The sequence below is a fragment of the Pleurodeles waltl genome, chromosome 5 (assembly GCF_031143425.1).
Source record: "Pleurodeles waltl isolate 20211129_DDA chromosome 5, aPleWal1.hap1.20221129, whole genome shotgun sequence".
In the NCBI taxonomy this organism is placed as follows: domain Eukaryota; kingdom Metazoa; phylum Chordata; class Amphibia; order Caudata; family Salamandridae; genus Pleurodeles; species Pleurodeles waltl.
The window spans coordinates 1,344,036,328-1,344,063,818 of NC_090444.1; the positions used below are offsets into that span (position 1 = coordinate 1,344,036,328).

General features: G+C 44.4%; 1 protein-coding gene across 11 annotated transcripts in view; it reads left to right on the plus strand.

Moving 5' to 3' along the window:
- SNAP91 (synaptosome associated protein 91) overlaps positions 1 to 27,491 on the plus strand; it is a 639,351-nt gene that overhangs the window by 520,149 nt on the left and 91,711 nt on the right. For all 11 annotated transcript variants that reach the window (XM_069235597.1, XM_069235603.1, XM_069235599.1 and 8 more), the window contains one exon: positions 5,530 to 5,676. In XM_069235597.1, the coding sequence (XP_069091698.1) occupies positions 5,530 to 5,676 (147 nt within the window). The remainder of the gene's footprint in view (positions 1 to 5,529; positions 5,677 to 27,491) is intronic.

Genomic DNA, 27,491 nt, shown 5'->3' on the forward strand with positions numbered 1-27,491 from the left:
TACAAAAACGGGCAAAGTTATAATGTGCCTGAGGCAGTAGAGTTGCGTACAGTAAATTACAAGAGATATTTTAAGGTTGGATAGAGGGAAAGAAGCCAAAGGAGAGCAAGGATGTGTTAAATAAATTGGTGACAAGGATACTGAGGAATGACATGATATATGACCGTATAAGAGGCTGAAGAAAGGAGAAAGTGGTATTTTACTTCAGGGTAAGAAAGACAGCCGAACAATTAAAGAAGCCAAGTTACTTTATTCTACTCAAGAACACAGTACTTCATATGATCAGATTGGAGCTGAAGATTCAGGGAGAGAGCAATACTGGACATTAAGAAGACACTTAGGGCCTGATTTAGGTCTTGGAGGAGGGTAATACTATGTCAGAAACGTGACGGATATCCCGTCTACCGTATTACGATCTCTTTATATCCTATTAGAATTGTAATCTGGTGGACGGGGTATCTGTCATGTTTGTGATAGTGTATTCCATTCACTGAGATCTAAATTGGATACCTATGGCCTAATTATGAGTTTGGCGGGCGGCAGGGGCTGCCGGCCAAACTGTTCCCACCATCAGGCTGCCTGTGCAGCCTGAACCCCGCCGGCCCTACCAGGAGTTCACTGCAGGACCGTAACATTGCAGCTGACAATCCACTGTCCGTAATTTAGGCAGCAGAATGCGTGACGGGTTGCGCAAGGGGTCCCCTGCACTGCCCATGCAGAGTGCATGGGCGGTCACACACACCCCCCTCCCTACCTCCCCTCCTCAAGCCCCCCCCCCAAGCCTGGCCGTGTCAGCGGTTGGACTGTGGCAGCTCCACCACGTCATAATGCCACGGTCGGCCCACCACTTTTGCGGTCGTCTGACCGTGACCCCGGCAGTCTGGTGATTGCCAGGGTCATACTGAGGCCTTTAATGAGAATTAATATTATTGCAGAAAGAGGTAGGTAAGCTGAAAAACAGTGGAGGCTAAAAAAAATTTTTTTGGGCCCTCGTCAAAGTGACGTTATGATGCTCTCTTACATTGTCAGCTAAGCCATGTTCATGCTCCTAAGGGTTATCAGCAGCTCTTTCAATGGGAAAGCTCTAGGGGTGACCTAGTATTACATTTCCATAGTGCCAACTCTGCTTATGGGTCGTTTTCCTCTATATGGGCACAGAACCGTTTAATGGCTTTGTGAAAAATTGGGTCGTTGGTTGAGGGGGGTGTCAGCCCTTCTCAAGAAACAGCCACAGTCCTTGTCAGGGTAAACCACAAACAGTCACTAAATTAACCTGTGCTTAACTCTGTTAGCTTGGCACAAAAGCAGTCAGGCTTAAATTAGAGGCAATGTATGAAGCGTTTATGCAGCACTCAAACAGCAATTATGTGCAAACACAACACAAGAAAAAACCCACAAAAATTTAGAAAAAGAGTACAATTTCATACATTATTTATCACCGAAACAAGAGTACAATTTAATAAATTTGACACCAAAACAAGTAAAATGCAATCAGTAGAGCCAGAGAGGGGCAATTTCAAAGTTTTAAGGTAAGTATAGCACTTAAAAGCACAAGGCACCAACTGTACCGGGACAAAGTCAGAAGTTGAATCTAACTGCAATGGAGTGTGGGCCCTGCGTTGGACCGTGTTGTGGTGCATTGGTTCTAATCAGCAGCTGCAGGGGCCGCAGTGTAAGGTCCTGTAACGAGCTGTGTTGCTTCCGATGAGGAGCTGCAAAGGCAGTGATGTGAGGTCCTGAACTGAGATGCATTGCATCCGTTCCGATGCATCCACCATTCAGGAGCTGCGAGGTGCTGCTGTATGAGGTCCTTCAACATGCATTATTGAGTTGCACCACATGCGTTGGTTCTGAGGAAACCCAAAGTCTGAACCGCAGGAGTGCACTCTGAAGCCGGGAGGGGGGTGCTTCTTGTGGTTCTGGACTCACTCCAGCAGAGGACTGTAGCAGGGTACAGATCGGTCCAGTTGACTCTAAGAATTTGGCAGATGCAGGCCAGGTCTCTGGCGCTTGGTATGTCCCTATAGCTCAGAACAGGTCAGTCAGCTATCCATTGGAGTCACTCTGGTGGTTCCGTGTTCAAGGAGCAGGTCTAGCCCTCCTTCCTCAGGTAGCAGAGCAGTCCATCATGAGACAGGGCAGCCCTTCCAGCAGAAGGTAGCAGAGCAGTCCTTCAAGTCTTCCACAGACCCAGAAATGATCTGAAGAGTTGGTCTGAGGATCTAATATTTGGCCTGGGATCAAAAAAGCTAGGGTGATGTTCTTTGTGTGTCTCTCATAGTTGGGGCTTAAAATCTGATTTATCATTAAAGAGCAATTCAAGTATAAATTCTTTAGACACCAAACATTAAATTTCTGCCTGCTCCCAAACAAATGGTATCACGTATTACAAGTAATAAGGTAAGCCAGTGTTATACTATGGGAGAGATATGCCTTATAGTAGTGAAAAACTAATTTTAAAGTATTTCACTACCAGATCATGTAACACTTAAAAGTACATGTCCAACTTCGTAAATATATTGCATCCTGGCCTATAGGCTGTTTATGGCCTACTCGAGAGGTGACATATCCATTAAGAGAGAAGGTTTAGGTCTGGCGGAAGTTTTGTTTTGCCTTGTTGAAATGGCAGTTTGAAAGTGCATACAGTCAGCAGTGGCAGATCTGACATGTTTGAAAAGGCTACTTACGTGAAGGGCCGCAGGACCAATAGAAGCATTTAATTTGCAGGTCCTGAGGTACATGTAGCACCACTTTACTAAGGATTAATAAATAACTTAAATGTGCCAATTGGGTGTAAGCCAATTTTGCCATGTCTAAAGGAGGGAGCACAAGGCCATTTAGGACTGTTTAGCTGTGATAAAGTTTGCAAAGTCCTGAAGCTAGCAAAAACAAATTCATCAAAATGGGGGTGAAGGCAAAACATTTGGGGGTGACCATGCAAAGAGGGCCAGGTCCAACAGACTCACAGCATCCTTTTTATTTACTGTGGGGGTACCTTATTCAGTATATAATGGTGAGAGCTGGACATCAATGCCCAATGACGAGGCTACCATGACATAAGAGGCAGCATGACATCACAGTAGTCCTTTAGAGTTAGTTCTGTATTTTGACTTCATTTAGTTTTTTCCCTACCATTTAATTTGCTCTTACCTGTCATTTCTTTCAGATGTCACAAACGTTGAAACTGTTCTTCTGACAATCCTTAACCCCAGTATGTATTTTGTGCCTGCATTCCATTTAACAGGAGGGCTTTATTCCACTGGCTGTTTCAGAAATTAGCTCCAATTAACTGGTTTCTTGACTGATTTTAGTAATATTTGACAGACCTATTGCTTTGTCTGTTACATTTCCTCCTAATTTAGACTAAGTCCCACCATTGTTCTGTTCAATGGTTTATAACCTAAAACATATTATGTTGACTGTCTTTCCTTGAGGCATTGTTGAAACTTGAAGGTTTTTGTGGTGTTTCCATTGACTTGTATAAATGATTTTCAGAGCTTATAGCCAACTTTTATATATTCTTAGTTAGGCAGTAGATTTCTGAAGCGTAACCATGTGATTTTTTTTTTTATCCAAAACTTGCAGTTTTGTATAATTTTTAGTCCTGTATTTAGTCTATAACTTTTCTGCAATACATATTCCTAAACCAAGGTTTTGACTGTTATGTCACTATTTTGTCAACATTGAGTGCATAGTTGATTAAGTTAATGTAATGTGTGGAGTATATCCACACAAGTTTTCAATTCCGCCAGTTTGGACGTGTATTCTATTGCTAGCTGAATTTCTGGGCAAGATTGCCAAGATGGAACAGGTGTTTCCTGATCATCTGTCACCTTCCTTAATCACACTCCTTCTTTGGTCATGTGTTTTATAGAGTGCCTTCATGTCAGTTTTCAGCCACTTTATTACACTAGGTATCGCATATAATGTTCAGTGACAGGAATGTACCCCAAGCATGTATGATGATACTCGCCTTGGTGCGTGATGCTACAGTGATCTCAATCCAGTGATATTGGAATGGGAGTATATATATGATGGTGTGTCAAGTACAATCTCCCCAGAAGGAAGGGAGATTGTCCCTGATGGACTGTTGGGTGTTGTCCTGACCCTTTTTGATGGTTGATCCTATTGGTTCATCCCGTCGCAACAAGTGGCGTTTTAGTCTTTCCTTGAAGAGTAGTTAGTTGGGCAGCAGTCATATCAGCAGTTTCCAAAGTTTCATCCTTATATCTTGACATGTTGTCTTCCATGGTTCTTCATTTTGGATTCCGGATTTTTGTTTTTCTGGACTCGTTGAATCTAGGAAGGTGGCTAGTCATTTAATGGGGGCTGGGCTTCCGGTGGTGTTCCAGGCCTTGCCCCCTACTCTTTCATATGATCTCCAGAGTTGCTATTTTATTTTTCCATTCCACCTCTCCTAATCTCTTCCAGTTGAGCAGAGTTTGGAAGCTGGATTTTGGATTCTCTGTAGCTTTTTGGTCTATTTTTGTAGTTTCCATGGTAGGACTATTGCATTATTTTAGCCAGGACATCACCCAATTAATGTAAAGCAAGAAAATGCCTAGGCTTAATGACACTAAAGAATTTTGTTTATCATTTCTATGCTAATAGCAGTTTTGAGCTATTAGTCAGCTTGTATCATCATTTTGCATCAGTACTCTTGATGACTCCACTTATTTGAGCAGTGAAGGAGATTTGAAAGTCAAATAGGACTCACCACGAGATTGGGCCAGCCCTCCACATCATGAAACCATATGACTGCTGTTGCATTTTGCCAACATTTCCTAAATCTATGATTTCTGAGTAGCACCTTTTCTTGCAGAAATAGTTATTGTTTATGCCTAGAGATTCTTTAGATATCATGTGAGGTTTCTGTAATTTGGTTGCTCTTAGAAATGGCACTTATGGGGAGCAGTCACCTTTCCCAGTGTTCTCTGGTGCACACTGCAAACATAGATGGCCAAATACTCGAAATACTCTGCACATTACATTTAAAGTTATTGCTGAGCCTATTCTGAATTGCTTAATTTCTTTGATAGTACTTCTTTAGGTGAAGAATAAAGAGGTAACATGCACACCTTTTTAACATCTGCCACATTTTTGTACAGCGCGATTCTGGTCAAGGGTGGAATTACGATGGTGATAATTTAAGAGAAATTATCAACATGTGTCAACCTAACAAATTATCCTTTTTTGTAGATAATCATGATTGACAAGTTGTTACTTTGTGTTACTTTCATTAGAACTAAACTAAGTCCACTTGATGTAGAATGTTGAACTGTTTTTGATGAGAATTGTGTTTAACAAGGACCTAGGATTTGAGTACTGCTACACTGCAGTATAAAGTTAAGAAGATTGCTTAACATTACATAGTGTTTTAAACATTCAGTTCTTTAAGAGGCTATGATATAAATATGGGGTAAAAAGTTAACTTATTTGGTAACACAAAGAAGTACCCAAGTGTTTTTCTTTTTCATGAAATACACCTTTAAATGCATTGTTCTGAGACAAATATTATATTTGTTCCAGGGTTTGATGGTCTAGGTGATCTGCTCATGCCAATGGTCCCTGCTGCCCAGTCTTCAGGGTCTCCGATTTCAATGTCCATGAATGCATCCGGATCAAGCAAAGTCCTGGGAGGCGACTTGGATTCTTCCCTTGCCAATTTAGTAGGCAGTAAGTCATGTACTTATTTTAAATGTGCTGTTTGCTATTGTAATGTAAGAATGTTGCAAAGTAATGATTTTCTCAGAATTGACAATGGTTGGTAGCAGTTTTGTATGTTTAATGTGACTGTTGGTTTTTACCTTTTTGTCAACGGATACAGAATTAAACACAGCATGGAACCTCTCACTTTAATAGTTATTAATATGGCTATTCAATTCTGACCCCTCACATTCACCTGTAACTGGATTTTACTTTAAAAAATAAATTTAAAAAAATGTAATACTGCTTCCTATGTGAAGTTTATTCGGAGCCGTCCCCTTTTATATAACTTTTTAGCTCTCACCAGTATAGCATAATTGTCTCCTCTGAGAAAGTTCCACATCACACTCCACATTCATAGATTTTAAACTGCATTCAATGCCATATATAGAGGTCACTGTTGTGGCCTGTGCTGGGGAAGCTATGATTACCAGGCCTCATCTTCGTAAATTTGACAATTTAAATTAAAACATACATCATAATATGGCTCCCTGTTAAATAACAACAAAAGTTTTGAGTCCTAGCATTGTGTTATGAAAGGGTGCATACTGGCACCATAATTGATCAATATACTAGAAACTGATCGGAATTAATAATCACAGGCGGGAAATATTGATGCTCCAAAAATTATTTAATGTTATCTAAATCAGGTCATTTACCAGTAGGAAAACCCTCCTCTAACTACCAGGCAGTATCCTTCTCACTAGAGAAAGAAAATTGCAAGGTAAATCATTGGTCATCACTGCCCATATGCCCGGATAGTGAATTGCTGTAAGATGCATCTTTCCTGGCTTCTGCATGCAGTGTAGAGAGCAGAGGAGCAGACACCGGAAAAGACTGATTGAACAAAACTGACATTCATATGTTAAGCAATTCTTTAGGGCCTACCTTAGAACATCCAGCTCAAACTGTGAGTAATCTAGGCATCAATGGACTCTTATGGTACCTTATCATTATGGATTTCTTTAGTGGTGTGCCCAGCTATATGTTGCACATTCCTATTGTAAGGTAGGATTTACCCTTTGTGAACCATTACAGCCATAGTTGAGCTGTCCTACAATCATGCTTAGACTATCCAAGCTTATTATAATTGAGACTGCTTAGTGTCAACTTCATAGACTGCAGGCTCTACAAAATCATTTTTGTCATGCATCACCTTATAGCCTTCCTTTTAAGTACCAAGTTGTTTTAAGTGTATCTCTGTGATACGCCCTCTGATGCTCTGTTTTTCATCTTCCTTTATCCAGAAGTGATTATCCAGTAGGTTCAGCTATCATAACCTAACTTTGTCATTAATTTCAGAAATGAAAGCACTATCAAGCAGGGGACTAGGCAGTGATGTCCTTTTTCCCTTTTGCTATTTGCTCTTGCTATGGAGCCATTGGCTGTGTGGGTGAGAATGGGCGCCTGGGTGTGCGGGTTCAAGTGTGGATATGGGGCCTCAGACAGAATAGTGTTATACACCAGTGATGTTCTTTTCTTCATAACTGACCCCGAACATGCAGGACCCTGATGTTCTTTTCTTCATAACCGACCCCGAACATGGCAGACCCTGTTTCTTACAAATTTTGTGCATTTCTCAGAGATACTTCATGCTTCACATTAATATCTCCAAATCTATAGTGTCCCCAGTAAATGTCTACCGGCAGAGCTTAGATTAGGTGGCTCAACTGCAAATTGACACTAGGGTTTTCAAATAGCTGGGTGTATTTGTGTCCCCTGATGCTAGAGTTGCAAAGGAGCGTAACCTTGAGCCTGTGCGGACTCTCCTGAGGGAGGGCATGCAAAGCTGATCTGGAAGAACATGACGGTGAGGAATGAACTGAGGCTCAGGGAGAATGGGGGTTATTGCTTCCCCTATCCTTCTCAATATAGTACCACAGAGGGGAGATTCCTAAATACCGTGTGGGGCTGTCCTGTCTTGGACTTGTTCTGGCACTTGGCGACTTCTTGCCTGGAAGGAATCCTGGGCAGACTATACCAATGGACGCCAAACTCACCGTCCTGCATTATAACTGTACTCTGGGTGGTAACTGGTACACAATAATGCTGCTCTTCGTGGGGATGATATTTGCCAGCTTGAAATAGTGAGGGAATGGAAAGCCACGACTCCTTCTTCTTTGGCAGAGTGGAGGAAGAAGATGGCTCATTGCATGGGTTTGCAACTAGCAGTATACAGACCATGGTGTTGCCTGCAGAAGCATGCCACGGTGTGGCAAACCTGGGCTGAGTAGAGGGTATCCTCCCTATATAATGAACGTTGGAAATTAAGTTTGAACCCTCTTTGGTTAATACGAGTATATGATAGGTTGGGGTGATTCGTGCTAATTTCATTATTGTCACACTTAATCACCAGGGGGAAAGGTTGGGGGTGGATTCTACATGCAGGGACTTGCATTTTTTTTGTTTGCATATATGGTTATAATGTATTCACTTACAGGGGCAGTGCTCCTGTCTCAAAACCTATAAAATCTGTTTAAAAAGAAATGCAAGCACTGGTGGCTGACATCTCTCTGTTCTAACCCCAACTTTTTTGAAGGTGCTCCCTCTGCCTCTTGAGCTAATTCCTTCACTCTTCATCTTCTGCTGAATAATATTGATCACGTTGTACGTTTTTTTCTTAATACCATTAAACCTTTTGGTGTGAGAGTGATTCACAAAGGATGCCCAACCTATTATTTTGTAGTGAATTGTAGAAAAACGAGTTTATCCACCCACCATTACTCATTTCTCGTCAGACCTACATTCTGTGCCAAGTAAGGGGAATGAGCGGCTGAAGATTTAAAGGTACAACAAGCAAGTAACACCAGCCACTGTTACTTAAGTGCTGTAGTCCCCCAAGAGCAATCAGCCACTGTGACGTTGTTCTTTGTCTGCAAGGCTTAAAGGGTATCCTGAAAACCTCAATTTTTAGTAGAGAGAGGATGGATTTTGCAGCTAATGTGAATGAAATATGAACAAGTTTACGGGAGGGGAGGTGTATGAAATCAAGGCTCGGCTGAAGCGCTTCTTCCTGTAGGCCTGCAGACACAACTTCTCAGGCAGCGGCCTCTGCATCAGTGCTGCCTGTAAACCGCTAAGGCACCGGAGGCTGGCTGGGCTGTCTGCCTGGCGGGCCACTCCTCTCCAGCTTGCTGGCCCCAGCAAATGGAGGGCGGTTGAGGCTTTGACGGCCTAACCTGAACCTGGCAGAGACGATGGCCTGCACCACCACCACCTAACTTACCATAGGGCTTAGACCTGATGATTGGACTCCACTTTTATTTCCTCTTTCATCCCCCCTCTTTATTCCCCCCTCTGGATTACGATGCCCAGGGTCTAACTCCACAGGCCAGGCAACTGGGAAGCAAGGGGGACACAGTGAGACACCTAGCCCTCTTGGCTGCTGGGGAAGCAGCTGTTTGTGCTTGAGCCCTCTTACATAGAGGGCCTAGCTCCACCACCCTCCCCCTTGCCTCACTAGTGATTGTTGGATGGAGCGGACAGGGTAACTCAGCCTGCCGGGCACTGCGTGTGCAGGAGAAGCTAGCACCAATGCAGTTTATGGTGGGACTTAGGACTTGACAGGTGGAATAGGGCAAAATACATCACGGACATCGATGGACACTGTTCTACTTTGCATCATGCCAGCAGCCACTAGCCTGAAGTACCAGGTATCTGACTCCCATCTCAAATGCTGGATATTATTTGTGGTGCCAAGCTCAAGGGACTGACCCATAGCAGGCTAGCAGCCAGCTTTTATTGACACCTGTTACATGTCCCGGTTCACTACCAGGGCTACGGACTCGGATACCAGGAATTTCAGAATGGTGACCACTTATCGGCCTCCTGTCTAGAACTGCACTCCACCGCACACTGTCAGTGCCCTCCACCCCAGAGAATCTCCCCTACCACCTCTAGTCCTGCTTGGAACCGTCATTTGCAACTTCCACAACTGCCTAGCTACATGCCATCTCCAGACATCCTTCTCCAAAGACAGAGGGGAGCCCATTGCCTGTCCTAATCCCAGTGGTCTGGGAGTGGCTTTCTTAGTCCTAGTTTGCTCCCCAGTGCACCTGCCTGCCACACCCTGCTCTCTGAGGCTGTTCTGGGTGTGCACTGCCAGCCCTCACGTTCTTTCGCCTTGCCAGCCCCCTCCTGTCCAACAAACTACAATGTTGAAGCCTGCCAGGCAACTTCTTTCACTGAAGCAATGGCAGACAAACAGAAAGACATAACGCACCCCTGGAAGCTATCCTTACAAGAACTATCCAGTCTTAGAACCACTATGAAAGAGGTAGCCGACCATCCGGCCTGGCCTCTTTCAATGCCTGTCTCACTGGAGTGGAATCACTTGGATTGCATAGACCACTAACTATCTTAAGCAATAGATTGGGAACAATATCCTTGGTACTGTCAGTAAAAGATTGTGGAGCGAGAGGACTGAAATTGGCATGACAACTTCCATTTTTCATGGGCTCCAGAGAAGCTAGAAGGCGAAGACACGCTGGGTTTCCTTTGAGACTACATACTGGCTCTAAGCCCTGAAAGAAACTAAGAAGAATGCCACATCAAAGCCGGCAACAAACCACAGCAAAGGACTCTTCGCCATTGTGAAGGAGTTCACCAATCCTGCATCCACTGAGAACATCACTCCTTCCCAAGAACTGTGCAACAGCCTTGCAGACTTCTTCCACAACAAGATCTCGGACAACCCTCTTCCGCAGATAGCATCAACCAGCTCACATGCACAAACACCAACCCCAAAAAATTCCTCACCCATTAGGAACTCCTCCACACACGACATTATCTCCATCATGACCTCCGTACACTCGGGAGCACCCAAGGACCCTTGCCCCCACTGCATGTTCAACCTCGGAAGCAAGTCAGTGACAGGCTCAGAAAGGTCCTGATCTTCAGGTGGCTCTCAGTAGACCCCAGAAGGACCATCATGAAGGCCCTCATCACCAGCAAACTGGACTACAGATACATGCTGTACGTAGGAATCACACCATGCCTCCTGAAGAGACTCCAGACAATACAGAACTCAGCAGCAAGACTCATATTTGACCTCTCCAGAAGGTCCCACATCACACCCCATCTCAAGAAAACTACACTGGTTCCTGATTCAGAAGAGATGCCAGTTCAAGATGCTGACCCACGCTTACAAAGCCCTACACAACAAAGGACCGACATATATCAACAAACACCTGACCTTCCATCAACCAATGAAACACCACGGATCAGCTTCCCTTTGCCTGGCAGACATCCCTTAGATCCGTTGAGCCAACAGTAGAGGACTCTCCTTCTCGCACCTGCCAGCCAAGGCTTGGAACAACCTCCCCGGCACCTCAGGACTAAACCGTCACTCCAGCAATTCAGAAGAGAACTAAAGACCTGGATGTTCTAATGACCTTTCCTCAGTGCACCAGCATACAGCTCCAGCGCATAGACCCTCACGGTGATTTGTTGAGCTCTATAAATGTTTGATTGATTGATTGCAGCTATGATCCCCTCAGCAGAATCAGACCATGATGCAAAACATGTATGGCTTCACCTGGGACTGATCAGATCCACCAGTGCAGTGGAAGCTGTACCTCTCTCACTATAAACTAACAGATAAGCAGTGCCTCAATGATCACCTTCAGGTGTATCTGGACCAAAACCATGAGAAGGTGTCCTCTCCGGGGGTCCTCTGAGCAGCTGGAAGGTGACCATCAGGGATAGGCTTAAAGCAGGACAAGGTCTGCAAAACATGTGAGGCCCTCCAAGCGCATTGCACACTGGAGCAAGATTTCCATGCACTCACGTCCCAATAGTCCTCCACACCCACTCTACCAATACTGAAAGACCTGTTGTGGGCTAAACACAACTTCAACTCTCTGTACACCACCAGAGCAGAGAAAGCACTTTTATACCCTAAACAACACCACTGTGCGAGGGAGAAGAAGGCCGTACACCCTCTAGCCTTATAGGCCAACCAGTAGGAAGCACCCCGTACCATCCCGGCTATCCCTCACACAGATGGCTCACCCCACATGCACCGCTGCACATCTTAAAGACCTTCCACTCACATTATGCAGCCCTCGTGACCTCAGAAAGCATTAGTCCTACTACTGACATAGAACACGTCTCGGCACAACATGCCATACTCTGCAATGGTCACAACTGGATCTCCCTATCACTGAGGAAGAGATCAAGGAAGTCGTAGAGGGAATACTGTGCATGTCTCCAGGCCCCAACAGGTACCCCTCTGAGTTCTATAAGATGCATAAGGACCTTTTGGCATCTCTCCCCTGCCAGGTTTTTTCGGAGCTGCATCCTTCACCCAGCCTGCAAGCGGTACCCAATAGTGTGATAATTACACTCTTTTCTAAATCAAGCAAAGATCCCCTGCACTGTCTCTTCTTAATGATGATACAAAAATCCTGGCTAAATTACTGGCCATCCTTCTAAAGAGGGTCTTTCCCTCTCTCATGCATTGAGATCAGGTCCAGTTTGTCCCTCATCGCACTTCCATGTCCCCTCTTTGGGCCCTCTCTCATGTCCTCTGGCAAGTGTGTAATGATGCGGATGAGAAACTGTTGGTTGCCCAAGAAGGTATTTGACAGGGTGGATTGTAACTACATGTTCCAGGTATTAAAACATGCAGGCTGAGGGCCCACTTTCCTAGCCTGGGTACCTAAGCAATACATTGAGCCGACAGCAAGGGCGACATGTAATGCTCATGCTTTTCCACCCTTCACTAAATCAAGGGGCATATCTGTAGGGCCCTCGTCAATTGAAATCTGTAATTCTCACGACAAACACAGTATAACAACCCCAGGTGGTATATCCAAAATATCATTATATGTGGGCAACATCTTGCCACCCTCTAATCCAAAGTTCTCCCTTGACACCCTGACTACACTGATTTCTCAATTCTCTTGCCTTTCGGGCTACAAGGTGAACTTGAACAAGTGTGAAGCCATGCCTTTGACTGGCTGCAAAGCAGACAGTTCACTACCACCCACCACCAGGCCAGGTTCGACCACTGGGCCGACTGTAGGCACATTCGACCCAGCGGTGTAGGCCGTATCGGCGTTGGGATTTTTATCCCATTTCCACCTGGGATTGCGGAAAGCATACAGGTGACAGGAATAACCATTCCTGTCACCTGTATGTTACAAGCCAGGCCCTCCCCTTGCCACTACACAAACCCCTAGCTCTGAACCAGTACCCTGAAAACTGACCCCCCCCCCCCACCCTCCACCCCCAAAACCCCATGTAGGCCCCCCCAGCTCAACCCTCACCATCCCCCACCCCTTCATACAGGTCCCTCCCAAACCCCCACGTCGTCATGCACACATTCACCTATATGCAAACACGAATACATACACTCAGACCCCCCCGCCCCCCACATACACTCACGCACAACCCCATGCACTCGCACACACACACGCCCCCCTTCCCTCTCGGACAGCACTTACCTCTTCTGTCGCGCTGCTCTGGGAAGGAACGGGCTCCCTGGCTGCTGCTCCGCCGCCATTGCCATCTCTCCATGCACCGCCACGCCTATGAATTTGTCATTATAGGCGTGGAAATGGCTGAACTGACGTGGCGGTGAGGGTGGAGCAGCATCCACCCTCACCACCGACCGCCAGCATGGCGCCTGGCGCCCTCACCACCATCAATGGCTTTTAGGCTCCAGGCGTCATTATTTAGCGGGATGCCGTCCGCCGCCACTGGCAGTTTTCTGTTGATCACCGGGACGGTTGACGGCGGGGTATCCCGCCAAGTTCATAATTTGGGCCTTAGTGTTGCAAATTTGAATTCCTTTACATTAAGGGTGAGTGATACAGTGATAAACATTGTGTTCCCAAAGAATCTTGCCTGCTTCTCGGCCTGCAGTACTTCTTGCGTCATTGATCATACAGATGAAAGCAAAGGAAAGCAGGTTTATGCTACAGGTGTAGAGGGGGACCAGGTTAATGTTTAGTAATAACGAGAATCCCAAACTGCAAATCTAAGGATTGCTGTGACTGTTATGCATAAATGGAGACCATCCCATGCGTTGTTATACATGACCTTGTTTTGATTTTATTTCACTAATATTTATTTTTATTTGCTTCAGACTACTTACTTTTTAGGGGCACGCCTGTGAGTGCTTATGCTAGCGCATGCATCTTGCTTACGAGAGTCTTGTCTACTATGAAGTGTTTGGTGCCAGGCCGTTACTTACCATTTATTGGCTTGTGTGGCACTCTTCTTTACAGCCTCATAATTTGTCACTGCAAGCCTAGCATAATTTCCATTCCTCTCTGTGAAGCAGGGACTAGGCACTGACTAATTCATCTTAATCAGTGCCAATATGGTGTTCCTGATGTCGGTACTGTTTTGTTATTTTTAACTTCTAGTGCCCTGCAAGCAGAAGGCATGTGACTGGCAAAAACGTGCCCAGCATGGCAAACAAAATTGCTGAGTTTTATTATCTATAGCTAACTTTAATTAATTTTGCAAAGTTGTCTTTTCATACTTTGCACTCATGTTTTCATGTTTTCTTTTGTTGTTGCTTGTGGGCGCTGATATCTAAAGTTGATGATTATCTTGTTCTTAATAATGATAAGCAACATTGTTTCTTTATTGTGTGTAATTCCTGAAATGATGCTTTAACATGATTGTGCAGTACTCCCCAATGCACCCCACACAAATCCACCCAGTTCATCCCACACCAAACCAATCGCCCCACCCCCCTCTAGTCCAAACCACTCAATCCCAATACAATCAACTCTAACCCACCCCATACCATTCCTCCCAAACCACCCCAGTCTAATCTGCCCCAATTAAAAACAATCTGTCCTATTCAATCATTCACACTCCAATCTGCCCCATTCTAATCCAAAACAACCTGCTCTACTCCGATCCCAAACAATCTGCTGCACTGCAGTTCAAAATAATCGGCACCACTCCAATCCAAAACAAGTTGCCCTGCTTCAGTCCAAAACAATCTGCCTCACTTCAATCTGCCTCACTCCAGTCTGTCTTACTCCAAACCAAGACAAACTGCCCCGCTCAAATCCAAAACAATATGCCCCACTTCAATACAAAATTATCTGCCCCACTTCAACCTACCCCACTCCAATCTGCTACGTTCCAATCCAAAACAATCTGCCCCACTTCAATACGGCAACTGATTCCACCCCACCCCGATACAATCCATCCCACTCTAGTCCACCCCTCAATCCAATCTGCCCTGCCCCACACCAACCCACTCCAATCTATCCCATTTCATCCCACCTATCCAATCCAGCCCAGTTAAATTCATGCCAATCCAAACCACACCACCCCAATTCACTTCAATCCACTCCACCCAAGTCCACTCCACCCCAATCCAATCCACCAACTCAGTCCAAACCACCCCACTCAGTCCAATTCAGCCCATTCCATTCCACCCCAATCAGTTCAATCAAGTCCACCGACTCCAATTTAGTCCACTCCACCTCAATGGAGTCCACCCCACTCAACCCACCCCATTCCAATCCAACCCAGTCCACTTCATCCCTATCCAGTTCACCCCACTCGAGTCCACCCATGCCAGTCTATCCTACCCCATTTCAGTCCACTCCACCCACCCCACTCCACCCCAATCCAACCCATCCCAGTTCAACCTACAGCACTGAAATCAAATCCACCTCATCGCAATGCAGCCCATCCCATCCCACTCCACTCGAGTTCAATCCACCTCACCCCAATCCAATCCACCCTATATTATCCCAGTTCTGTCCACCCAGCTCAATCCAATTCATCCACCCACCCCACTTCAGGCCACCCCACTCAATCCAGTTGACCCATGTCAATCCAGTGCACTCCACCTCAATACAGTCCACCCCACCGCACCTTCACCCCAATCCACCACAATCCAGTCCAACCCATCCTAATCCAACCTGCTTAGCCTACTCCAGTCTATTCCCTTCCAGGCCACCGCACCCTAATTCAATGCACCCCAACCCATTTCAATCTACCCCAATCCACCCCACTCCAATTCACCCCACTCCAATTCAGTCTATCCCACCCCACCACACTTCACTCCAGTCCACCCCACTCTATCCTAATCCAATCCACCCCACCCAACTATAATCCAATCCACTCCACTCCAGTCTAACCCACCACATTCCAGTGAAATCCACCCCATCCCAGTCCACCTCTCACCAATCCACCCACCCTATTCTACTAACTCCAATCAAATCCACCCATCTCAACCCAATCTAATCCTTTCTACCGCAATCCACCTCACCCCATTTCAGCCCACTCCAATCCAAACCACCCAATTCTACTACACTCCAATCTAATCCACTCCACCCGAATCCATTCCACTCCACCTCAACCCACCTTCACCACAATCCACCCCACTCCAATCTGCCCCACCCAAATCCAATCTATCCCACTCCAGCTCACCACACACCAACTCAGTCCACCCCCCATTTCAATCCACCCCACTCCAAGTACTCCAATCCACCCCACACCAATCCAGTTTGCTCCAATCTGCCCCACCCCACTCCCGTCCATCACACTCCAATCCAGTAAATCTAATCCACCACACTGCAATCCAATCCACCCAACTCCAGTCCAATCTTTTAATCCACTGTATTCCAGTCCAGTCCACTCCAATCCACTCCAATCCACCACACCACAATCCAGTCCACTCCAGTCCTATCACTCAAATCCACCCACCTCAATCAAATCTAATCCTCTCCTCTCCAATCAACCTCACCCCATTTCAACCCACTCTACTCCAGTTCATCCAACTCCACTGTACTCTACCCCAATCCACCCTCTCTACCCCACCCCACTCTACTACACACCTATCCAATCCACACCACTACTGCCATCCACTCAAACCCAGTCTATCCTGCTCCACCCCACTCTACGACACTCTCTGCCACTGAACTCTTTCCCTCTGACACTCTACTCCTCCCTGCTTCCCTCTACAACACTCTAACAAATCCACCCTGACACACTACTCCCCCATTCCATTCTAGGACACTTCACACCACTATCGTTTAGCCATACTGAACAACAGCCACACTGGTGTGCAAAATGGCAAAAACGCATTGAAAAGCCAATAGCTCATTTATAGGGGAGACCTGTTGGCTTTTCCAATGCTTGTTTTGCCTGTTGTCGATTATAGATTAAAAAAAAAGTGTGAGCTTAGTGATTCAAAAGGAAAATAAATGCTCTCTGCCTTCTGAAAACAGAACAAAATGTTGGACCTTGTAACATTTCTTGTTGAGGCATTGGTATAAAACATACATGGCAAAGAAAATGCAGTCAGGTACTTTATTAGACTGCAACTTGTGTGCTAGTTCAGCAGCTTTCACAGAAAGAGAAACTGGCTAATTAAGATTAACCAGGACGCTTACATTTTACATTGTATTGCCTTAAAATAATCATAAACAAAGTAAATAACTAATCATTAGAGAACCAATGAAAGATAACTTCTGTCAAATAAATGATTAACTATTGAGTCAAATGAATTACTTATTTGTTTAATCTGGAAATGCTGGGGTCAAAAGAAATGGTACAAATTCGAAGGACTACAAAATAATGCAACACTGCCAGTACTACAGGAAGTAGGTATAAAGTAAGCACACTAAAATCCTAGGAGAATGTATTACTGTGAATTATAGTGCACTGCAACCATGTAACTGAACGGTGGAAGAGTCCAGTGCTGGAATTTACTTTGATCACTGAAAACATTAAACAAATTGCAACTTGGCTATATTTATACAATGATTGTGTGAAATCAAGTTCATAATTGCCAGTCTTCAGGATGAAAATAGTTATACTACTGAGATAAAAACGAGAACTAAATTCTCACAGCACTCGATCTTTTTAAATATTATTGGAAACCAGGTAAACTAGGTGCGCTATTTTGCATACATTGGTTTGAACAGTATTTTATGGAATCTAGCTCCATATTTAACACTGCTGATAGCATAAAGATGTTTTCTGCACTGGATAAGATACAGATAGGAAGGCCTTTCCTAGGTTGTACAGAATACCTGTCCAACTAGCCCATCATATGATTTAGGGAAAGGTCTCACTCATATTTCATCTGGTAGGAATCTGAGTAAGGGATGTGTTTACACCAGGGTTAGAAAAGAATATGGCAAGCCAAGATAGTGGCCCACATTTTAGGATAGCAATCTTTTGTGAAACATTGCTTAGCTTGTATCAGGTGGAAGATTGTTTGGGAAAAGTTAATTCAATGAAGCTTTTGTTTAAGTATATATATTTTTTGTATTTTTATTTGGATAAACCATGGAAGCTTGAGAGTTTGTGCTAGAGACACTTTTCCATGCAACCTGTTAAGTTGGTTTGGGCATTGATGCCCCTTGCCCCATCACAATCTTCCATAAAATTGAAGTGTTAATGGGCTGTTCAGAAGCATAGGATTCACTGTTATGGGGAGAGGCCGGGCACCGAGAAGAGCATGTCAGACACACTAAGGCTGTACTTGAAGAGGAGGGGGGAGGTGGTCGTTGCTGTGTCCATTGCAATGATTCCTTCCTGGCTTTCAAAGGAGCTATAAGCATCATAAACTACCTTTCTGTAATTCCCATCTCCCTGGGCTAGTTCAGTTATGGGTGAAAGAGCTCGGCAGATTGGGCCTCACAAAGTTACAAGAAACCAGCATTGGCAAAGCCAGTAAGTCTCGCCTATACAAAAGCTATTGGCTTTGGCAGTGTTTTTGTGCAATGTTATATACCAGTGCCAGAGACTGTATTTGTTGGAGTAGAGTGTTATTGAGTGGAGTAGTTTAGAGTGTCATAGAGTTGAGTAGAGGGGAGAAGAGTTCAGTGGGAGAGTGTGTTGTGCAGTGGAGCGTCAGGGAATGGAACATTGTAGATTGGGATGGAATAAGATGGAATGGGTTGAGGTACTGGGGTGGATTGGAGAAGATGGGTGGATTTGGTTGGGGTAGAGTTTGTTAGATTGAGTGGGTTAGATTTAGTGGAGTGGGTTAGATGGAGTGGGGTGGATTGCATTGAGGTGGGGTGGGGTGGATTGGATTGGAGTGTGGCACTTTGTTTTGGATTGGAGTGTGGCACTTTGTTTTGGATTGGAGTGTGGCACTTTGTTTTGGATTGGAGTGTGGCACTTTGTTTTGGATTGGAGTGTGGCACTTTGTTTTGGATTGGAGTGTGGCACTTTGTTTTGGATTGGAGTGGATTGCTTTAGGTTGGAGTGGGGCAGATTGGAGGCGGATTAGGGGAGTGGGGTGGATTGGTTTGGGGTGGATTGGGCTGAGGTGGGGTAGAGTGGATTGGTATGGGGTGGATTGGATTGGTATGGGGTGGATTGGAGTGAGGGTGGGTTGGAGTGGAGGGAATTGGGATGGCGTTGGTGGATTTGGCTGAGGAGGATTGGATTTGGATTAAGGCAGATTATTTGGATTGTAACGGGGAAGATCTGAATGGGATGGATTGTAGTGGGTTGGATTGGGGCACATTGTGTTGGATTGGGGCACATTGTATTGGATTGGGGCATATTGTATTGGATTGGAGCAGATTGTATTGGATTGGATTGGAGCAGATTGGATTGGATTGGATTGGGGCAGATTGTGTTGTATTGGATTGGGGCAGATTGTGTTGGATTGGATTGGGGCAGATTGTGTTGTATTGGATTGGGGCAGATTGTGTTGGATTGGATTGGGGCAGATTGTGTTGTATTGGATTGGGGCAGATTGTGTTGTATTGGATTGGGGCAGGATGTTTTGGATTGGGGTAGATTGTTTCAGGTTGGAGTGGGGTAGATTGGAGGTGGATTGTGGTGGTGGTGGGGGGGAGTGGGGTGGATTGGTTAGGGGTGAAGTGGATTGGGCTCGGTTGAGGTGGGGTAGAGTGGATTGGAGTGAGGTGGATTGGGATGGGGTGGGTGGATTCGGCTGAGGTGGATTGGATTGAAATGAAGCAGATTGGATTAAGGCAGACTCTTTTGGATTGGAATGGGGAAGAGTGGAGGGGGGCAATTGTTTTGGATTGGAGTGGAGGTGACTGTTTTGAATTGGAGTGGAGGTGACAGAAGTGAGGCGGACTTGTTTTGGATTGGAGTGGGACAGATTGTTTTGGATTGGAGTGGAACAGATTGTTTTGGATTGGAATGGGGCAGATTGGAGTGGGGCAGTTCATTTTGGATTGGGGTGGGGCAGTTCATTTTGGATTGGGGTGGGGCAGATTGTTTTGGATTGGGGTGGGGCAGATTGTTTTGGATTGGAGTGTGGTGAATTTGAGTGGGGAAGAAAGGAGTGAAGGTGGGTTTTGAGAATTGGAGTGTGGTGGATTGGACTGGGGTGAGTGAATTGGAATGTTCTGAGGTGGATTGGATTGAACGGGTGGATTAGTGTGTGGTGGGGTGGATTGGACTGGGGTGGGTTGGGGTGTACTGCACAATTGTGTTAAAGCATAATTTCAGAAATTACACATAAAAAACAATGTCTCATTGCAATATTTCGAACAAGATAATCCACTTTTTTTTAGCCCAGCATCCACAAGCAAAAATTAAAGAAAACATGAGTGCAAAGTGAGAAAAGGAGATTTGGCAAAATAACAAAGTTAATTATAGAAAATAAAATACTGCAATTTTGTTTGATCTGCTAGGCATGTTTTTGCTAGTCACACGCCTTCTGTTTGCATCGCACTTAAACTTAAAAAGAAGAAAATAATACCTCATTCACACAGGGAGCAGAGGACGGCCACTGATTAAGTTGAATCAATCAAAACTTGGTCTCTGCGCCACAAAAAGGAATGGAAATGATGGCAGGCCTACAGTAACAAATTATGAGGTTGTAAAGAAGAGTGTCAGGGATGCCAGCAAATGGTGGACAGCTGGCAGGCTCCAAGCCTTTATTAACAACAGCATCTCTTAAGCGAGACAGATGCACTAGCGCATGCTGTCACAGGCTCAATCCTAAAAAGTCTCATATTTGTCTTTGGCATTAGGCCTTTCGAACACAAGTGAATTAGATGTTTTGCCAAACAGACACTGTCTTATTACCCTCCTCTGCTACTGTTTAGGTTTCGTCTGCACAGTTGTTGGGTGGTGCTTGCGCATTCTCATGTGAATAAAAAAAAAAAAAATCCTTTAAGGAAAATGGGCTGCATATATATGTAAAATAATGTTCGATGGCATGTGTAGCTGCAGATACACATGCTGTGCATATACTTCTGCCATCTAGTGTTGGACTCTTGAGTGTCCGAAGAAGTGTTTTCGAGCCACGGGATCGAGTGATTCCTCCTCTTCGGTTCCATTGCGCATGGGCATCGACTCCATCTTAGATTGTTTTCTTTCTGCCGTCGGGTTCGGACGTGTTTCCTTTCACTCCGACAGTTTGAGTCGTAAAACTTTGAAAACGCTTCACTTTCGTTGGTATCGTATCGATTAGGTTTACATCTTCTATCGACACATCGGTACCATCGGAAAAGACATCTCCACTAGCCCTTTGGGTCGCACGTGCCCAACTTGGGCCTGGTTGGGCCGACCGCGTGGAAGCCTCATGAATCGGACTCCATTCCATTTCTGTCCTTGGTGCCACTCCAAATTCCCGTATACAGACCAACACCTTGTCTGTAATCTTTGCCTTTCCCCAGATCATCGGGAAGACAACTGCAAGGCCTGCTGATCCTTTCGATCTAAAAAGACACTCTGAGACAGAAGAGCACGAAGGCTCGAGATGGCGTCCAAAAGCTCCGAACATCTCAACGTCGAAGAGGAAGAGCTCATGCAGACGGCAGTCTCCGTTCGAGGTTCCGACTCTGACCAGGAATCCGAGGACGACAGACCAGTCACGGCAGGACAGCACGTGAGTATGCCTGCCCCTGTACCATCACAAAGACCGAAATATAAGGCATTGGGTATGCCACTGCCAGAAGGCCATGACTCGACCCGAAAGAAGACACCCGGTGCCCAAACTGCCAGTTTGGCACCGAAAAAGGCCACTCCTCCGAAACCATTGGAGTCGACGAAAAGCTCCGTATCCGACTCAAGCAAACATTGCTTTTTGGAGTCAAAAATTCAGAAATCCCTTTCGGAGCCGAGAACATCCACTACACCGTCTTTTTCGATACCGAAAAAGCCAGCTTCGGAGCCGAAAAGAGCAGGTGACACAGAGGAGTATGGACTTTCTAAGACACTCAAAGAAAGCCACAAAACCACTGAAGAAGACCCTCCAGTACAACCAATACTTGAAGTAATGGACGAAAGGCAAGCGAGGATTCATATCCACAAAGAACCGGCAGAATCCTGACAGCACCTCTTCTCAAACTTAAGAGGAAATTAGCCTTTCAGGAGGAATTGGACACTTCACAGCCTCCAACTAAAGTGCCACAGACAAAGGAGAGACCACCACCTCCTCAATTTTCTCCTTCTCATTCTCCTCCTCACTCTTCACACCTGCATATCTCTCCCCCTATCAGTCCTACACCAATGCAGTCACTATCACATTCATTTGACTCGCAACAAGTTAATGTAGACCCATGGGATCTTTATGATCCAGATCCTATTCCCAACTGCTATCCCTCTAAGCCTTCACCACCTGGGGATAGTACAGGATACAATCAAGTTTTAGCTAGGGCTGCAGCATACCACAGTGTCACTATGCACACTGAACCGTTGGAAGACGATTTTTTGTTTAATACACTCTCCTCCACACACTCAACATACCAGTCGCTTCCTATGCTCCCCGGCATGCTAAAAAACGCTGATCAGATATTTAGCGAGCCAGTTAGAGCAAGGATGATTACTCCCAGGATAGAGAAGATATACAAGCCACCTCCCTCTGATCCTGTCTACATAACTCAACAACTCCCTCCAGACTCAGTAGTAGTAAGCGCTGCCAGGAAAAGGGCAAACTCACAGTCATCAGGTGATGCACCCCCACCAGACAAAGGGAGTAGGACATTTGATGCTGCTGGGAAGAGAGTGGCATCCCAGGCAGCCAATCAATGGAGGAGAGCCAACTCACAGGCGTTGTTGGCTAGATACGACAGGGCCCATTGGGATGAGATGCAAGACATAATTCAGATTCAAATAGTGGAGGAAGGGCAAGCCATCACCAATAATCAGATTAGGTCTGCCCTAGATGCAGCAGACACAGCGTGCATGGCTCAGGTTCTCAGGTTTCAAACTCAAAATCCAACAAGCAGTGTTGAATATGCCTTTTAATAAAAAAACAACTTTTTGGCCCAGAAGTGGACACTGCAATTAAAATATTGTGCAAGGATTCAGACAACGCAAAAGCTATCCGGGCACTATACACCACACCATACAGGGGATCCTTTCGGAAACCTCAATTTAGAGGTGGATTTAGATCTCAAGCAGCAGAACCATCCACATCGCAAGCAAAACCAACCTATCAACCTCAATACAAATGAGGTGGTTTTAAGGCCACATATCGACAACAGTATCCCAGAAGTAGAGGGAAATATCAAACATCTAAACAAACCTCACAGCACACTAAACAGTGACTTGTTTCATCCTCTTTCACTCCACACCTCCCCTGTGGGAGGAAGAGTACAAAAGTTTCACACCAATTGGCAAACCATTACCACAGACAATTGGGTACTATCAATTATCTGCAATGGTTGTTGCCTAGAATTGATACAAACTCCCCCAATCATTTCACCAAAACCACACAAATTATCCACAGAACACATCAGCCTGTTACAGGTAGAAGTTAAATCTATATTACTCAAACAAGCAATAGAACCTGTGCCACAAAATCAAATGGGGACGGGAGTTTACTCACTATACTTCCTGATTCCCAAAAAGGATGACACCCTAAGACCAATATTAGATCTCAGGACCCTCAACCTTTACAACCTGCCGGAACACTTACACATGGTAACTCTCCGGGATGTTATTCCACTACTTCAAAAACACGATTTCATGCCAACATTAGACCTCAAGGTTGCGTATTTTCATATACCCATCCATCCAGTGCACAGAAAATATCTCAGGTTTGTCATTCAAGGAAAGCACTATAAGTTCAAAGTGTTACCCTTCGGAATAACAACAGCTCAAAGGGTATTCACAAAGTGCGTAGCAGTAGTTGCAGCCTATCTAAGAAGACAACATATACATGTCTTTCCATATCTAGACGATTGGCTAATAAAATCAAACAGTCATAAGCAGTGTCAAAACCCATGCGCATTACAAAATACAAACCCTGCACACACTAGAGTTCTCAATAAATTACCAAAAGTTGCAAATACAACAGTATTTAGGTGCAACACTAAATACTCAAAAAACGCTAGCAAGTCCAAATACGCAAAGAATAAAAGCATTCCAAAATACAATCACACAGATACAAACAGGTCAACAGTACACTGTCAGTTTTGTCATGAAAATGTTAGGAATGATGGCATCATGTATTCTAATAGTTCCACATGCAAGACTAAACATGCGGCCCTTACAACAGTGCCTTGCACAACAATAGTCACTGGCACACGGTCAACTTCAAGATCTAGTGTTGATAGACCGCCAAACATACATGTCCCGTCAGTGGTGGAATTCCACAAATCTAAACAAAGCACGTCCATTTCAAGACCCTATGCCTCAGACCAGAATTACAACAAATGCATCAATGATTGCCTGGGGAGCTCACCTCAACAATCACAACATCCAAGGACAATGGGATGCCCAACACAAACAGCTACACATAAATCACTTAGAGCTGTTAGCTGTCTTCCTAGCACTCAAAGCTTTTCAGCCTCTTCTCACTCAGAAGAATGTCCTGATAAAAACAGACAACATGACCACTATGTATTACCTTAACAAGCAAGGAGGGACACATTCGTCTCAACTCTCCCTCCTAGCTCAAAAAATGTGGAAATGGACAATACACAACCAAATTCACCTCATAGCACAATACATTCCAGGGATACACAACCAACTCAGCAGAAATCATAAACAAACACAGGAGTGGGAGATTCACCCTCACGTACTTCAATGATACTTTCAACAGTGGGGAACATCAAACATAGATCTGTTCGCCACAAGCGAAAACCCAAAATGCCAAAACTTCGCACCCAGACACCCACATCCCCTATTGAATGGCAATGCTCTATGGATCAATTGGTCAGGGATATTTGCTTACGCTTTTCCTCCTCTCCCGCTCATTCCATTTTTGGATAGCAAACTGCGTCGAAACAAACTCAAACTCATACATATAGCACCAACGTGGGCACGTCAACCATGGTACACCACATTGCTAGACCTGTTTGTAGTAGCACACATCAAACTCCCAAACAGACCAGACCTGTTGACACAAAACAAACAACATATCAGACACCCCAATCCAGCAATGCTCAATCTGGCTCCTGAAATCTTAGAGTTTGGATATCTAAATCTTCCACCAGAATGTATGGAAGTGATTAAACAGGCAAGGAAACCTACCACCAGGCAGTGTTATGCTAACAAATGGAAAAGATTTGTTTCTACTGTCAAGCAAAACACATAACACCCTTAGATGCAACCATACAAGACATTGTAAGTTACTTACTCAACCTACAAAAAGCAAACTTAGCTTTTTCATCCATCAAGATACATCTCACAGAAATTTCTGCTTATTTGCTAAATAAACAAACCAAATCTCTATTTAGAGTGCCAGTCATCAAAGCTTTCATGGAGGGTCTAAAACGAATCATACCTCCAAGAACACCACTAGTACTCACACGACTGAATGGTCCACGCTTTGAACCCATGCACTCATGTCAGATTCAATTCCTAACTTGGAAAGTAGCATTTCTAGTGGCAATCACTTCATTACGGAGAGTTAGTGAAATACAAGCATTCACTATTGAACAACCCTTTATACAAGTACACAAACATAAGGTTGTATTTCGCACCAACCATAAATTTCTACCAAAAGTCATCTCACAGTTTCATTTAAATCAAACAGTGGAACTTCCAGTCTTCTTCCCACAGCCAGACTCAGTGGCAGAAAGAGCACTACATACATTAGAAATTGAGAGCTTTAATGTATTACATTGACAGAACAAAATCATTTAGGAAAACTAAACAGTTTTTCGTCGCATTCCAAAAAACCCATACTGGTAATCCCATATCAAAACAAGGCATATCCAGATGGATAGTGAAATGTATCCAAACTTGCTACCTAAAGGCCAAAAGACAGCTGTTAATTACACCAAAAGTGCATTCCACTAGAAAAAAGAAGCAACAATGGCATTTCTAGGAAATATACCAATGACAGAAATCTGCAAAGCAGCCACTTGGTCAACACCTCAAACATTTACCAAGCATTACTGTGTAGATGTGTTAGCAACACAACAGGCCACAGTAGGACAGGCTGTACTAAGAACACTATTTCAAACAACTTCAACTTCTACAGGCTGACCACCGCTTAGGGGAGGAGAACTGCTTTGTATTCTATGCATAGCATGTGTATCTGCAGCTACACATGCCATCGAACGGAAAATGTCACTTACCCAGTGTACACCTGTTCATGGCATGTTCCGCTGCAGATTCACATGCGCCCTCCCTCCTGCCTGGAAGCCTGTAGCTGTTCAAGTTACATTTAAAATTTGTACATATGTACATACATCTTTTTTCCATTGCATGGACATCTTTCTTTACACTATCACTCCTACCTTACCCTTTGCGAGGAAAACAATCTAAGATGGAGTCGATGCCCATGCGCAATGGAGCCGAAAAGGAGGAGTCCCTTGGTCCCGTGACTCAAAAAGACTTCTTCGAAGAAAAACAACTTGTAACACTCCGAGCCCAACACTAGTTGGCAGGACCTGTGCATAGCATGTGAATCTGCAGCGGAACATGCCACGAACAGATGTACACTGGGTAAGTGACATTATATATATATATATATATATATATATATATATGTGTGTGTGTGTGTTCGATGGCATGTGTAGCTGCAGATACACATGCTATGCATGTTTCCGCCATCTAGTGTGTGTATATGTGTGTGTGTATATATATATATATATATATATATATATATATATATATATATATATATATATTTAAAAACTTTTTTTTTTTTTTTTGTGTGCTGACCCCAGCAGGCCCCCATACTAGTCATTTTAGCCAATCGTATGTTACATTGTGACCCACTATGAATCAGTATTTTGAGAATGAACCCAATAATATATAGGTTGATTCTCAAAATATGAATGGATTCGTTAGAAGTCAGTGCGTCGATTGCAACCACTTCTAGCAAAGCCTTTTTGTACATTACATTCATGGAATCACAAATTGTGAATCGTTATTTGCCACAATTTGATTCCTTAAATGGGGTCTTTGTACATGAGAGCCTTAGTGACTGTATCTGCAGAGGAAGATTGTTCAAGTTTAACTTTGGTGACAAAGGGTCTCCCTTGTAATTGCTCTACAAAGCTGTTCAGGTAGCTTCATATCTTTGCCCAGCATGAAGATGCAATGCTTGGATTACGTGGCTGTTCTGCCAAAGATTACCTCACTCAGGCTACCACATTGAACCCCACCATTCATGAGGAAATAGTCTGGCCTTCTCAGTGAACTACTAGATGAAAACCCTGGAATGTTGTAAACCTGCTCATAGATGTTGATACAAAAGCATTCATAGACTAAAACATAAGTCATACTGCCTGTGACATATTCCGGATAGGGTCAACTAGTTTTTGCCGATTTTAACAGTTTTTCAGCTTAATGCTGGGCAAGAGGTACAATGGCCCGCAACTTAAGTTTTGGCTACACAAGGGCCTAGATGAGGCCAAACTAGAAATCAATAAAAGGAAAAAATCTCTGTG